This window comes from Eptesicus fuscus, chromosome 13, assembly GCF_027574615.1.
Source record: "Eptesicus fuscus isolate TK198812 chromosome 13, DD_ASM_mEF_20220401, whole genome shotgun sequence".
Classification (NCBI taxonomy): domain Eukaryota; kingdom Metazoa; phylum Chordata; class Mammalia; order Chiroptera; family Vespertilionidae; genus Eptesicus; species Eptesicus fuscus.
The window spans coordinates 5,932,334-5,946,199 of record NC_072485.1 but is presented as its reverse complement, the minus strand read 5'-3'; the positions used below and the strand labels follow the sequence as shown (position 1 = coordinate 5,946,199).

General features: G+C 55.0%; 1 protein-coding gene across 2 annotated transcripts in view; it reads left to right on the top strand.

The window, feature by feature from the left end:
- The window catches only part of ZBTB16 (zinc finger and BTB domain containing 16), a 186,452-nt gene that overhangs the window by 86,631 nt on the left and 85,955 nt on the right, over positions 1-13,866 (top strand). For both annotated transcript variants that reach the window (XM_054724758.1, XM_008150146.3), the window contains exon 3: positions 6,770-6,867. In XM_054724758.1, the coding sequence (XP_054580733.1) occupies positions 6,770-6,867 (98 nt within the window). The remainder of the gene's footprint in view (positions 1-6,769; positions 6,868-13,866) is intronic.

Below are 13,866 nucleotides of genomic sequence, written 5' to 3'. Positions count from 1 at the left end.
ACTCGGCCAGGTCCTGCTCAGAGAGGAGCAGGAGGCTCCCCTGTGGGCAGCAACAGAATTTTTGTTGTTGTTGTTGTTAAGCCTCAGCCGAGGGTTTTTTCCCACATTGATTTTTAGAGAGAGAGAGAGTGGAAGAGAGGGAGGCGGAGAAAGAGAGAAAGAGAAACATCGATGTGACAAAAACACCTTGATCGGTTGCCTCCTGCACGTGCCTCGACCAGGCCAGCGATCAAACCTGCAACCCAGATATGTGCCCTTGACCGGGATTCAAACCCAGCACCCTTCGGTGCTCGGGCCAGTACTCTAAACACTGAGCAAAACTGGCCAGGACGGCAGCAGGCTTTGTCAAAAAGAGGGTCATCTAGACTTGGGTTTGGATCTGGTTCACAGAATGTCCTGTCTCGTCCATGTCTGTGCTGAGTTCCCCTAGAAGCACTGCGAGGTCACGTTGATGGTCCGGGACCAGAAAGCAGCCCCAGGCCCCGATGACTTCCGCTCGTGGAGCCCTCAGACCAGGGAGCTGGGTGCTGGTCCAGGGGATGGAGTCAGCTAAACTGAGAACAAGGAAAACATGTCCTTATCGAAGCCCTTACTCTTTTATTTTTACTTCATTTAAAGGTGGGTGGTCCAGCTGCGGGTTCCCTCCCACTGCTTTCCCCCAGGGACAGCTCCTGCATCTCCGTGCTGGTCTGCCCGCGGGACTCAGACAGCCTCAGCTCCTGGGAGGAGATCAGGAGCACACCTTGGGTTACTGGAACCGAATTTCCCCCCTAAACGTCCCCTGCCCATTGGTCTGCTCTACTAGTAAGTGTCTCTGGGCAGAGGAACTTGGGGGGAAATGGAGCATTGGAGGCACTGGGCCTTGAACCGCGCTCTCAGGTGCGAGGTGCTGCTGTTCGTCCTCCTAGCCTTGCCCCCTGGTCCTGGCTGTGGGGACAGAGATGGGCGAGCCCCTTCTGCACCCCTTAGGGAGCAGCTGTGCCTGGAGCCGAGGGGTGACGATGGGTCTCCTTGCTGCCACTCCCTGAGCTGCTGTTGCAGGTGGCCTGGGGAGGTCTGAAGCTCAGGCTTCATGCAGCGATGGAAGAGCCATCGCCTTCCCTGTGTGGACCTCAGGAGCCACCGGACGGGCCCAGCACTCGGCGGGGCTGCCCAGGAAGCTCTTGTACTTGGGATGTTGCCAGGATGAGAGGAGGGTGCCTAGACCCCACCTTAGACAGAGGAACCTCTTTAGCAGAACTGACAATCCCTTCTCAACTAGGCCTCTGAGAAAAGGAAAAATAAACATTACACCGGCTGTACATCAACATTATATTCTGCCGTTATATCACGTGCAGGTTAGAGCAGATGGAATCTCTCTACATTTTCAGACTCACGATGGCACGCAGTGGTTTGGGGGAGCGTGGCCTTGCTCCCTGGGTGAGAATGGTGTGGTTGAGAGTCTGTGAGAAGGAATGAGCCTTTCTCTCTGGGTACTTGTTAAAAGGTTCAGACTTGCTTAGACTTAATTTCTCATAAAGATGCAGTTCTCTTGAGCAAATAGCTAGAAACCTGTTCATTTTTTCTTGGTCTTTCTGGATACAAGTGAAAATCTGTTGAATTCAAGGTGAGCTTACCCGATGGGCCAGGTATGGTCTGGGAAGGGGAAGTTCTAGGGGTGAGGAGAACTTGAGCCTGCTCCCCAAAAGTGGATGGAGAGGACCTGAGCGTATGGGGGAGAATGATCCTGCACTGAGTACGGAGTGGAGGTGCGTGGGCCCCCTGGAGCGGGGCTGCTTTCAGTATGGTGTTCAGCAGTGTTGCTGCTGCTGTTTTGTTTTGTTAATCCTCACCTGAGGATATTTTCCCCATTGATATTTAGAGAAAGAAGGGAGGAGAAGAAAGAGGAAGGGGAGAGAAGAGGAAGGGGAGAAGAGGGGGAGAGGGATGGAGGGAGAGAGAGAGAGGGAGGAAGAGAGAGAGAGAGAGAGGGAGAGAGAGAGAGAGATCGTGCACGCATGACGGAGAGAAATAAAGAAACGTGGATGTGAGAGAGAGACACATGGATTGGTTGCCTCCTGCACACACTCCAACTGGGGCCAGGGATTGAACCTCAACCCAGGTACGTGCCCTTGAGCAGGAACCCAAGACCCTTCCATGTGCAGGCCGGTGCTCTAACCACTGGGAACACCGGCCAGGGCAATGTTGCTTCCCAGAGGAGTGTGAAAACCAAGCAATATTCAGAAAGATGTCCCCTGCTGTCCTTCCTCCCTGATGACTTCCAATGGCCAGGAGCAGTTGGACTTTGTGAAAAGACAGGACCAGACTGGGGAAATATGAGTGTGCGTGGGAAGAGGTGACAGAATTTCCATTTTAATCAAAATGCTTTTCAGTTGCCGAATGTGGTCATGGCAGTGAAGGTTGTGGTCTAAAGAGCGACAGACTGTGAGCTCATACAAACGTGTCCTGTACTTCAAAGCCGGCTGGAATTCCAGTTCCACACTGGCCATGCTGCAGCCTGTGCCGTGGAGTCTGTCAGTCGCCAGTCCCTTGAATGAACCCAGGTTCTTTTCCTCTGAATTAGGAGAAGGCTCCACCTCCTCACAGTCTTCCCTGGTGTCTGAACAACAGTGAAAGCTATGAGCAGACCAGTGCTGGGCTCCACTGAGCGACCAGGCCTGGGAGGTGTCCCTTCTCTCTTCTGGACTCTGTGCTTGGCCCTGGTCACTCTGCTGCGGGAAGGACCTTTGTTCTTACACTCCTGTGGGGTCACATGGGCGCCTCTGGTAAGCTGTGTGGGGCACTGAGTTAGTGGGTCAGGTGCAGGCCGGTGTCCTTACCCCAAGGATTGGACAGGATAGGACACCTGAGTCTCCGAAGGCTGGCACCAGAAGAGAGGCTGGTGATGAGTTCTGGAAGAGACTTTCACCGAAAGGTAGCCCACAAGTGAGGAAAGGAGGTGTTGTATTAGAATGTTTTTAAATGAACAGATTTCTGAGATTGGGTGTCGATTTTTGCTTGGGCTCTCCTGTTCTGACTAGTGGGTGTCACGGGACATCACCCGCGTGGAAGCGTGGCTCTGAGAGAATAAACAGTGGCCGGGGAGGCTAGGAACAAGGATGTGGATAAGACTTTTGAATAATAAACGTTTGGCTCCAGGTGGAAGCTCATATCAGAACCTTAGATAGCACCCACATCACTTTACAGGTGATAACACTGCAGAGATTGCCGTAGCATGACTTGTCCAAGGTCAGAGAGCACTTTAATGGCCGAGTCGGGATAAGGAGCCAGGTCTTGGGGCTGCTCGCGGGGCAGTGGAAGGCTGGAGCACGACACCTCTCGCACCACCCCAGTGCAGTTGGCCAAGAAAGCCAGTGCCCCCAGTTGCCCATCAGATACTCTCATCTAGAAAAAAGGCAGGAGGTTACCCAGAAAGTGTTCATCTTGGTGAAGAACTTGGTGTGAAAAGGAGGTGGGAGTGCAAGGGCCGGTAGAGGGCATTTACCCCGGTAGTGGCTGCTGAAACCGAAGACCAGTCCTCCAGAGTCCTTTTGGGAAAAGAAAGCCGAATGGTGCTTGTCCTCCCCATTCCTCCTGACAGCCACGTCCTGAGGAGTGGGCACCCCTGGGCACTAGGAAATCACCAGTGAAGGGAAGGACGAACATCATAAGACTGAAACTCCTACTCTGCCAGCCACCACCCTGACCATGAACATGGGCAAGAGGTTCACTTGCTGAACCACGTGTGAATAGAGCTTTGGCCACTCCCGGGACCGCCTGTTAGAGAAGCACATATCTGTCATGTCTGCAGACAACAGGACACTCAGTCATCATGCATGCATGTGCTCCTTGTGCGTGCACACACTTGTGTGCCCGGAGCTGTACAGCGGTCTCCCCTTATTCACGGTTTCAGGGACCCACAGTCAACCATGGTCCTAAAATACTAAGTTTTTCCAGCCATTGACACTGTCTGCTCCTGACATCCAACCATTCACATCGTCATGGCTGGGTGCTCCAGGATCACCTGAAGCAGGTGACCCTCCTTCTGACGTATGTTCAGAAGGTCAACAGCAGCCTAACACTGTGTCACAATGTTGACTTCACTTCATCTTACCACATAGGGATTTCTCACCTTTCACCATCAGAAGAATGGTGAGTAGAGAATAGGGAGATATTTTAAAAGTGAGACCACATTTCCATAACTTTTATTATAGTACTAGTGGCCCGGTGCATGAAATTTGTGCACATTAAAAGGGAATTAATTAGAGGAAATATTTTAATATTGCTATTTGCCCTTTCTGTATAATAGAAGTGTCAGAGATGAAAGAAAATTAGTAAAATGTATATGAAAATCTCCCTCCTGTCAGAGTCCGGGGTGCACTGCGGGACCTACAGTCAAATCCCTGCCCACCACCCGCACGCACTTGGAAAACGCAGGAGACCCAGACCTGGCTGGCCCCACCCCCACTGGGTGAGACCCAGACCCGGCCAGCTCCACCCGTCAAGCCCCTCAGGTCCCCTGGCCCGGTGCTGGGTGGGGGGTGCAGTCTCAGGTCCCCCGTCAAGCCCCACCGGGGCCCCGGCGCAGCCTGAGTTCCCCTGTCAAGCCCTGCCAGGTGGGGGGGCATGGCCTGAGGTCCCCCAGCCCAGCACTGGGGCAGGGGGGGCATGGCCTGAGGTCCCCCATCAAGCCCCACGGGGCAGGGGGCGTGGCCTGAGGTCCCTCACCCAAGCCAGGCGCCATGCAGCCTCAGGTCCCTACTGTTTGGTTGTGACATTATGGCCTCCTGGCTAATTTGCATATTCCTCTACTATATAGATAGATGTTGTTGTAATTGTTCTATTTTATTAATAGTTGTTAATCACTTACTTTGCCTCATTTATAAATTAAGCTTTATTCTAGGGAGGTATGTATGGAGAGAAAACATAGTACATACAGGGTTTGGTGCTATCGGTTTCAGCATCCCTGAAACATATCCCTCATGGATAAGGGGGGCTAGGCTACTGTGTTCCAAAACATGCTTTGCCCAGAATGCTGCTAAGACATGTCCCAGCGCCCAGCATTGTGAAATGCACTTTCAGCATCAAGAATGTTCAGTTAAAATGTTCTGTACTGTTACTATTTCTCAATTGGGACGGATCATCGCGGCCTGGAGTAAGATAACATGGGGGTGGGGTGCACTGCACTATCATGGACAAGGGTGTGTGTGTGTGTGTGTGTGTGTGTGTGTGTGTGTGTGTGATTGAGAAATCAGTTGTTGTCTTTGGCAAGGAGTAAAGGGAAAGCCAGCAACAGCGCTGTGATTGAGAAAGAGCCCTGCTTGGGACTGGGCGCGCCTGCTGTGGGATCGTGCACCCTGGACACCACGTGCCTCAGGCCGGGACTGCGCCGAGGAGGCTCACCTGGGCCCCAGGGTTCTCACACTGCTGGTTCTCATTGTGGGGTTTGGAAGGCGATGGCAGAGGGTGGCTTAGTGTAGTTGCCATGATCTGGGCCCAGACGGTGCGCTGCTGGCTCGAGTGTATAACACTCCCTCGCCTCCCGCGTTTATCTAGTGTCAGTACCAGCAGCTCTCTCTCCAGCCTTTCACTACGGCCTTAACGCATCGGCATTCTGACTGCAATAGTGTGTTGTTCCTAAGGGACCTGTATGCCTGCTGCCTGCCCCACCAACCTGGCTCCTGCCCTTGGCTGCCACTGCCCACCCTCTTCCTCGGGGCCAGGCCCCTGGGCAGGTGAGGGGCAGAGGTGGGTCGAGGTGGAAAGGCCTGAGGAGTGTGGGTGGGAGGAAAGTCCGTGTCTGGGCCAGATGGCCCACACACCAGCCAGCCGCTCAGAGCCCAGCCGTGTGCGCCCGGACCCTCCCCAGTGCTCAGCTCCCACTAGCCCGCCTGCTTCCCTGCGTTGTGGTGGCTCCGTTGCTGGCTCCTGATGGGGCAGTGGGGCCGGTGGGAAAGGCCCTGGGTTCGGGAGAAGGGGCCGGGCACCGTGTCAGCTGGGCCTGCGGTCACTTGTTGACAGGGCCTCTGTCTCCTGGGCGATCCCATGTGCCAAACCCACCTCTCAGAACTGCAGCGATGGTGCGACGAGATAACGTGTATGACGGTCCTTCGGAAAACCAAAAACGACCACGGCCACCTTTCATTCATAGACTGTTCCCTGTTTCTCGAAGCCTCTCTTTCTGTCAGGCTCACCCTGCAGCAAGACTAGCGGGAAGACCTAAAGCTGGGCTTAGGGGAAGGCATGCATGTTGGGGAGCCGCCGTGGTTCTGAGAACATCTGGAAGCCCGGAGAGAGAAGCATCTTGTGTCCACACAGCTCACTACGGAGCGCGTTCACTGCCTGCGGCATCCGCTGGAGTGGAGCTGGAGTGGGGCAGGCTGCAGGTCTGGCCCTCCTGGGTCCAGTGCTCTGGCCGAGGCCCAGTCTGTCTGACTGTACCGGGCTTTTTCCCTCCACCCTCTGAAGTTGGATCTGATTTTGGGGTGGTTTTTTTTTTTTTTTGTGTGTGTGTGTGTTGTTGTGTGTGTGTGTGTGTGTATGTGCCAGTGAGTGAGCAGTAGGAGGGGTCCTGTTTTCCTCTCCCTCCTTCCCCCCGCCCCGGACAAGACCAGGAACAGGTGCTTCCTTGCAGGGGTCCGTAGGGAAAAGGGGCGCTTTAGGCAACCTGTCTCCATCAGTGCCCAGCTCCGGCTCCCACTCCCGCACCTCCTTCCTCCTGTCACCTGCCCGAGGGAGGGCCTCCGGTCCAGCCAGAGCAGCGGCAACCTGTCTTCTCCTTTTCCCACAGGAAGCTGCACAGCGGGATGAAGACGTACGGGTGTGAGCTCTGCGGCAAGCGGTTCCTGGATAGTTTGCGACTGAGAATGCACTTACTGGCTCACTCAGGTAGGCACGGATGCCTCGACTGCCCCTCCCCGCACGGCCGGCCCCCGCCTGCCCTCTCGCCTCCACTCAGGGTAGGGACGTCCCGCCGGGCCCTGCTCCACCTTGTCCCGTGGGTGCTCCCTCCAGGTTCATGGAGCAGAAAGTCCATCCTGCCGCTGTGCTCCCCCTCCCACAGCAGAATGCGGCCTCATTAGCAAAACAGTTGTGGAATTAGGTTCTCGCTCTCTAATGAATCTGACTATTGGGTTCACATTATACAGGAGCCTTTAATTAAATAGATATAGAAAGGTTGGAACACAAAGCTAGTTACGCCGTGCTGTGTTTTGCAAGTTAATTTTACCCAGTTCCAGTGGGGTCGCCTAGGCGGCGGTCGGCAGTTTTTCTCGTGTTTGGGCAACGCTGCTCTGCCCCATTCGGTTTAAAAAGGGGAGAAGCCCTGACTCAGGGGGGGCTGGGTGTTCATGGTGCGAGGAAGGACACAGCAGCCCCCCCTGGTGCTGCTGGAGGCCCAGGGTCACCCCTTCAGTTGCAGAGCCCGGCCCCACGCCGCCCCGCCCCGGTCCCCTGCCCGGCCTGTGCACGCTTCCTTCTCGTTCCCTGCCTTCAGCTTCGGCAGTTCATTTTGGGGGAGAGGAAGGGACTACCTTCTTATCTGGTCCTGCTCTCCCCTCGTAACAGCTGTCAGCGTCTGCTGGTTCTTCCCCAGATTGCTTCGGCGGCTGACCCCCCAGCTTAGCCTCTGTGAAATGAGCATGGGCTTTGGGTTGGGCAGATGTAGGTTCCATCTTGTCTGCGATGTGTGCTGACTGTGGGACCTTGGGCAGATCGGCCTTCTGAGCCCCAGTTTCCACATCTGTAAATGCAGGTGTTGCTCACTCGTATACTTCCTTTCAGTATGAGGTGGTGGGAGGTATGTGGAAGGCATCTGTAGCTCGCTCCCTGGCATACAGTTGCTGTGTAACGAATGGCGATTGCTTCTGCTTCCACCTTCCTCTTTGCCGCCGCTGTGACGTCACCTGGGCGTGTTCCTCTCAGCGGACCCCAGAGCTCCGGTCGGTGGCGGGCTGCGGCCTGTCCTCACTCCGTCTCCCGCCCGGACAGTCGTGCAGGTGCCGCGTGGTGGTTTCAGTGCCTCGGCTCACTGCCTTGCCTGAAGGGCCCTCACCCCTTCTCGCTTCCTGCTCTTCCCTCTCCCACATCCAGGGGTCGGGCCACACCCAGGGGGCTGTCTGTCTTGGCATGTCCCCTCCGTCCGCCTGTCTTTGTGTGTCCCCTTCCTCCTTCCCGTCCGGCCTTTCCACCCCACACCCGGCTCCCTGACCGTCCTCGTGCCGCCTGCCTGTCCCATGCTGGCCGGCATCCCGAGTCCAGGTGTCCCCGCACTCAGCGTCTGCTCGGCACTCGTGACTCCTTTTGTTCTGTTTCTATTACTTGCATCGTCTATCTTCTTGCTTCCCGTCAGCGTTTCATGCTGTTTGGGGTTCAGTGTGGGTTTCATGAGCTGCCTGCCAGCAAGGCTGTTCTTACCTCTGGGTTTGCTCAACCTGCAAACTCCTCGCTCCCTCTGCGTGGAATAACCGGCCCCGTCTTCCCAGACCTTCCAGGCCCCTTCTGCAAGGCGTCCTTGCCTCCTCCCACCGCCAGCAGGACAGTTGTGCCTTCTTCTGGGCGACATGTCTTTATCTGGAGCGTCTTTGGGCACATTCTTCCTTCTTCAGATCGTGGCTATTTGTGGACTTGCCTTGTCTCTTCTCCTTGGGAGTCAGGGTTAGGAATTTGTGCACCTACCTCCTGACCAGGGGCCCGTGGGTGGGGGATGTAAGCTCTGTGAGCCTCCCTGTCCTCATCTGCCAGGTGAGGATTCGCCTGCCTCGGAGAGGCTGCGGCTCACATCAGATTCTTAGCGCTGTGCCTGGCGCGTGGCAGGTGCTCAGCGTAGGTAGCCTGCCCTTCCCTCCGCTTCTCTAACAGACGGTAAGCTGCTTGGAGACAGTTCTGACCCACAGACCTCTCGCCCTTCGCAGGGATGCCTTGAAAATAAAAAGCAACGAGGGCTTAGTGAGGCAAGACCACTTCCTGAATCGTGAAACAGTGACGGCAGAGACCTGGCGTTGCGGGGGCTGGGCTGGGGGTGCCAGGCGTTCTCTCCCTCAGATCCTGGCGGCCCTCGCTGGGTCTCCATCTCCTGGCTCCTGCTCTAGTTGCTGGATAACAGAGCCGTGTGATGTTTAGAGGAGATGTGCAAGATGTTCTTGCTGCGCTGTGTTGAAGGCTCCATGCTGGAAGCTGACAGCAAGCGTGTTCCCTGAGGGGCTGCAGTGCAGACCCATTTTGCAGAAGATGCCCCAGGGCTGGCTGGGGCTCCAGAACCCTGGGGACTGGTTTTTTTAAAGGGCCAGGTCATGGAGAAGCGAGTCTGGGGCCCGGGTGGGGTCGTGGCGTCCTGGCTTCCCCTGAATGTCATTGCTGTCTCTCGCACAGGCACATTCCTGTTGTTGTCTCCTGCTCAGCAGAGCAGAACAGCATGCCCTCCCTCGCTCCCTCTCTTGCTCTGCGTGCTAGCGGTCCCCACCCCCTCTTGGCTAGCATGGGGGTGTTTGTTATTGTAGCTCTGGCACTGGGCCAGGCCTGGCTGGGAGCCAGCCTTGTGGGTACAGTGTGTACAGTGAGTGCTGAGCCAAGTTTGTCATCATACACGATTAATTTTTTTTTTTTTTTCTAATCGGGAAGGGGTGGGGTGAAGGAGGAGGCAAGGCAAGAGTTTCTCCCATGCTTGAGACGAGCCCACATGGAATCTGCGGAGCTGTTATTTGTGAAGGCTGATGGCTCTGGCTTGCTTATCCCTCAGCGTTTCCCCCTTTCTCTCCTCTTCTCTCCATTTCCTGAGCCTCGGAAATCAGCCTGTGTGAGTCTGTCAGTGACTAGACTGCTAAATTTACATTCCTAAATCAGTTTTCATTGTGTGGAAATTGACAATTTGTTTAATTAGAAGTTTGCCCTGTAGGAGGCCCTTCCTAGAGACAATTCCTTCTTTCTCTTCCTCTCTCTTCCACTCTCCTCCTTTTTTTCTTTTCTGAGACCCTCAATGGTAGTAGTGAATGCTCAGTTTAATTGAAGCTTTGGTTTCGATTTGAGTGTGTTAACTAGTCAAGTGTTTACAAGATGTACCTGATGATAACAATAAGTTTAAATTAACCAACATTAACCTCACTCATTAACTAATGAGACTGATCTGGCGAGGCCCCGAATTCTCAGAGACAGTTTGGGGGCTCCAGGAGGGTTTGAGGACTGGGAAAGAGGCTGGGGCCAGAAGAGTGGTCACCCCCAGGCTTTGCGGAGCTGGTCCTCCTACAGCATGAACCTTGGGTACAGGATGGTGGCAGTGAGCAGGGAGGAGCCCAGCCCCTTGGGGTTCCAGGGTCACTCCGCAGTCCCCTTCCTCACACGTGGCTGCCCCACGGCTGCGGGAGCGGTAGGGGTGGATGCTGTCTCTTTGGCGCGCCTTGTTCTCACTTGAGAGGTGATTCCTAGCTCTGGGGTGTCCATGCGAAGCCACAGCCTCGGGCGGTGACTCCAGTTGGTTCTGCGATTCGCGAGTGTATGGTTTCCTATTGGGTAATATCTCCCACAGCTTGGCTTACCATCCTGGTGGATTACAAGTGAGCACACCCAGAACTGCCGGCCCCTATTTTTGACTTGGCTGTGTACTATTTAGAGGTTTGCGTATTTCTGTGGCCTGCTTGTATTCTGGGAGTGCCCTTCATTTCTGGAGCCAGCGGACATTTACTTAGCAAATGTACTTGACCCTGGAGAAGCCACAGCACCCCTGCCCTCAGGGAGCTTCCGTCCAGTAGGAGAGATGTTTGACTCTAGGTGGGGAAAGAAGGGAGCGTGTGCAAAGGAAGAGTTCTGGGCGGCATTCAGAGGCGGAGGGGTTGTAGGGTGGTAGAACTTAATGGATGGTGAGAAGGGGATTCTGAAAGGAGCTGGTAGGGGAAGGCCAGCTCACCCAGAGTGATATGCATGTAGTTGGGGTGTAGGCTGTGTGGTGGGGGTGGGAGAAGGAAGGGATAGGGCAAGGTTGTGGAGGGCCTTGAGTAGCCAAACGATATGCATTTTACCTGCATCCCTGGAAAGCCTGAATAAGGGATTAAGCCGCCCTCCCCGCCCCGGAATAGAAAGGACTGCGGGCTTTTTGATGTAGACTAGGCAGGAGTATAGGATTTATACGAGCCCATGGAGAAATGGCATGACTGGCAGGCTATCTGGGGACATGGCTGGAGTAGAGAGAGGCTGGTGCCTCTTGCACGGGTGAGGGGCACACACCTGCCTGAGAGCCCAGTGCTCTCAGAGCCTGTTCCTGTGCCCACTCCTCTGTGCCCCTCTCCGGGCACTGTAAGCAGCCATGGCCATTGAGAAATCTCCCTTAATACCCCCTTCCCATAGTCAGAGCCACTGGGACAGAAGAATATGGAGTTGGGTGATGACTGTCGGATGCCAGCTGCAGTGTGGGGTGGGGTGGGGTGGGGTGGCCAGGGCACATCACCTGGGGCCTGGGCCATCCATCTGGCAGGAAGGGGCAGTAGGGGTTGGGGCCAAAAACCAGATTGCTTTCCCCTGTTCGGATCGGAAGGAAAATTACAAAATGTTAAAGATGTGTGGATTGCACTTGTTCCCTTTTTTCTTGTTTTTGGAACACGTAGATTTGGGGTTCGGGGTTCTTCTTCCCAAAGTCAAGGAAGGTGTGTGTGTGTGGGGGGGGGGGCAGAATAGCTGGAGGAGTCCCTGGGACTGCGCGGGTGAGGAGATGAACTGGGAGAAGCCCCTTAGGGTGCACAGGAGGCTCTCAGGACCTGCAGCTTCTCTCTCATTCACCTCTTCTCCCAGACGAGGTGTCTCCTGAGAGCGAGAGATTGGGGGCTGTCCAGGCAGGCCCTCTGTCCAGTGACTGTCACTGCTCCCTCTGGTTAGCTTTCCCCTCAGGGCAGAGCCAGGAGGGAGCCAGGAGGGACCTTCCTCAGGCCCTTTCACTCCCCCGCACGCCTTCAGGGGGCACGATGGGGGGCTGGGCATGATGGAGAGAAGGCCAGTGTGCGGTGCGTGGCTCAGAGCCCCCACCGCCTCCCCTTTGTTCCGTGTGGATGCCAGGTGTGGCGAGGGGACACGGGCGAGGAAAAGCCACTCTCCTGGGCTCGCATGGAGCGCTCTCCCTCTCCCCTCCCTGCTTTGACTTTGGCCCGCTTCCCGAACTTTTTCCCAGAGCGGTGTCGTCACTGGCCTGCCGGCAGGTCTGGATGTTCTGCCAGCATTCCAGAGAGTTTATGATCGCTTGCAGATGTGCCTCCAAGAACACACTGTACCCAGAGCAGAAATTAATGCAGGCTTGACTGCTGTCCAAGCCCATCCGCGGGAGAGGAGAAGGAAAACAAAAACTGTTTAATGCTGTTTATAAATTATACACTGGCTGATGAAAAATACATTCTCCCCCCTCCCCCCACCCTGCTCGCCGCCCCCACCCCTCCCTCCGCAGTCTCTGCCTCCAGAACCTAAATGGAGACCAGGAGGCCGCGGTTTTGCTTTTTCGCTCCTGTTCTGGCTCGGATCCGGACCCCTGCTGCTGGTGCACAGCCAGGGTAGTTTTCCCCTTTACCTGATGAAATACACTGATTTTTCCAGCCCAGATGGGGTGGTGCTGGTTTTGTTATCTGGGTTTTTATTTTTTTAACTTTTCTTTCTTGGCCAGGGGTTTTGTTTACAGCAAGGGACAGGTTCTGTGCCGGTGCTGGGTGTGATGCCCACCCAGGGTAGAAGGCGCCCCTCCCCTGCCTCTCTGCTGGAGGTGTGTGCCCGCCCCCCCCCCCCCCCCCGCCCTGAAGATTCCACTCCCGTCAGGCCAGCTGAGCAGAGAAAGTTTGGAAAGTTCATGGCAGGTCATTGTATTAAACAGTGTTTCCATCACTTCCCTCCTACCCCTTCCCATACAGCCCCTGTGTGAAGAGGGGGTTCACATAGCCCCCCCCCCCCAAATACACGTCTCTACCTCCATCTGGTGCCCTAGCAGGGGTTTGGGAAGCTCGTTGCCTCGGCCCCTCTGGATCCCAGCCTTTCCCCCTACACTCAAGTCCCCCATCCCCATTTATTCTATAAATTCGTTTCCGCATTATGTCTATCCATTTACATGGCTCTTGTGTTTTTTAATACTGCTAATGTTTATCATTTGCCCAACAGGCTCGACAGATTTTGCTTCCTGTAGAGCATCGAGGCTTTAGAGCCCCCTCGTTGCTAAGTAGCAGTCTCCCTGTACTGTAATGGGCTGATTTCGTATTCTGTTCAGCGCTGGATCTTATTTTTGTATGCAAGACAAAGTGTTTTGATGGAGGACGATTGCGGCAGTGTCTGGAGGCTGTTTGGAGTTTTATGGGCTGTACAGTACACTGTGTGCTCTCCGAACAGAACACAGGCTGTTGAATTTTGGATTGGATTTGTCATTTTCCCCCCTCGGAGAGGAGCCTGTCTCTCTGATAGAACATTACTTTAAGGGTGGAGGGAAGAAAGTGGAAATTATGTAATAACCTTCTCTTCTCTCTGTCTCCCTTCCTCTCTGTTTCTCTGTGTGTCTTCCTCTGTGTGTGTGCGCGCCTCTCTCCTCCTTTGATTCTTCTATCCTCACCCCCTGTCATTCCACCATATGATTTTGTGGAGCTGGATGATGACATTATTATCAGGAAATGATTGGCTCCGTGTAGCTGCTGCTTCTTCTCCTCTCTCTCCTTTCCTCTGCACTGGCCTCCCCATCCTCCCCAGTTCTGGCCGCTTTGCTGCTCTTGTGTTTTCAGAGGCTCTAGGTGGGGATGTTTGTGTGGGACCCGCCCAAAGGCAGGTCATTTTCTTACCTCCAGGGCCTTTCACCTTCCTTTTGCTTCCCAGACATGCACCCACCTCGACTCTCTGCTGATCATCCTCTTCTCTCCTCAGCCCGCATGCACCGGCCCCCTGACC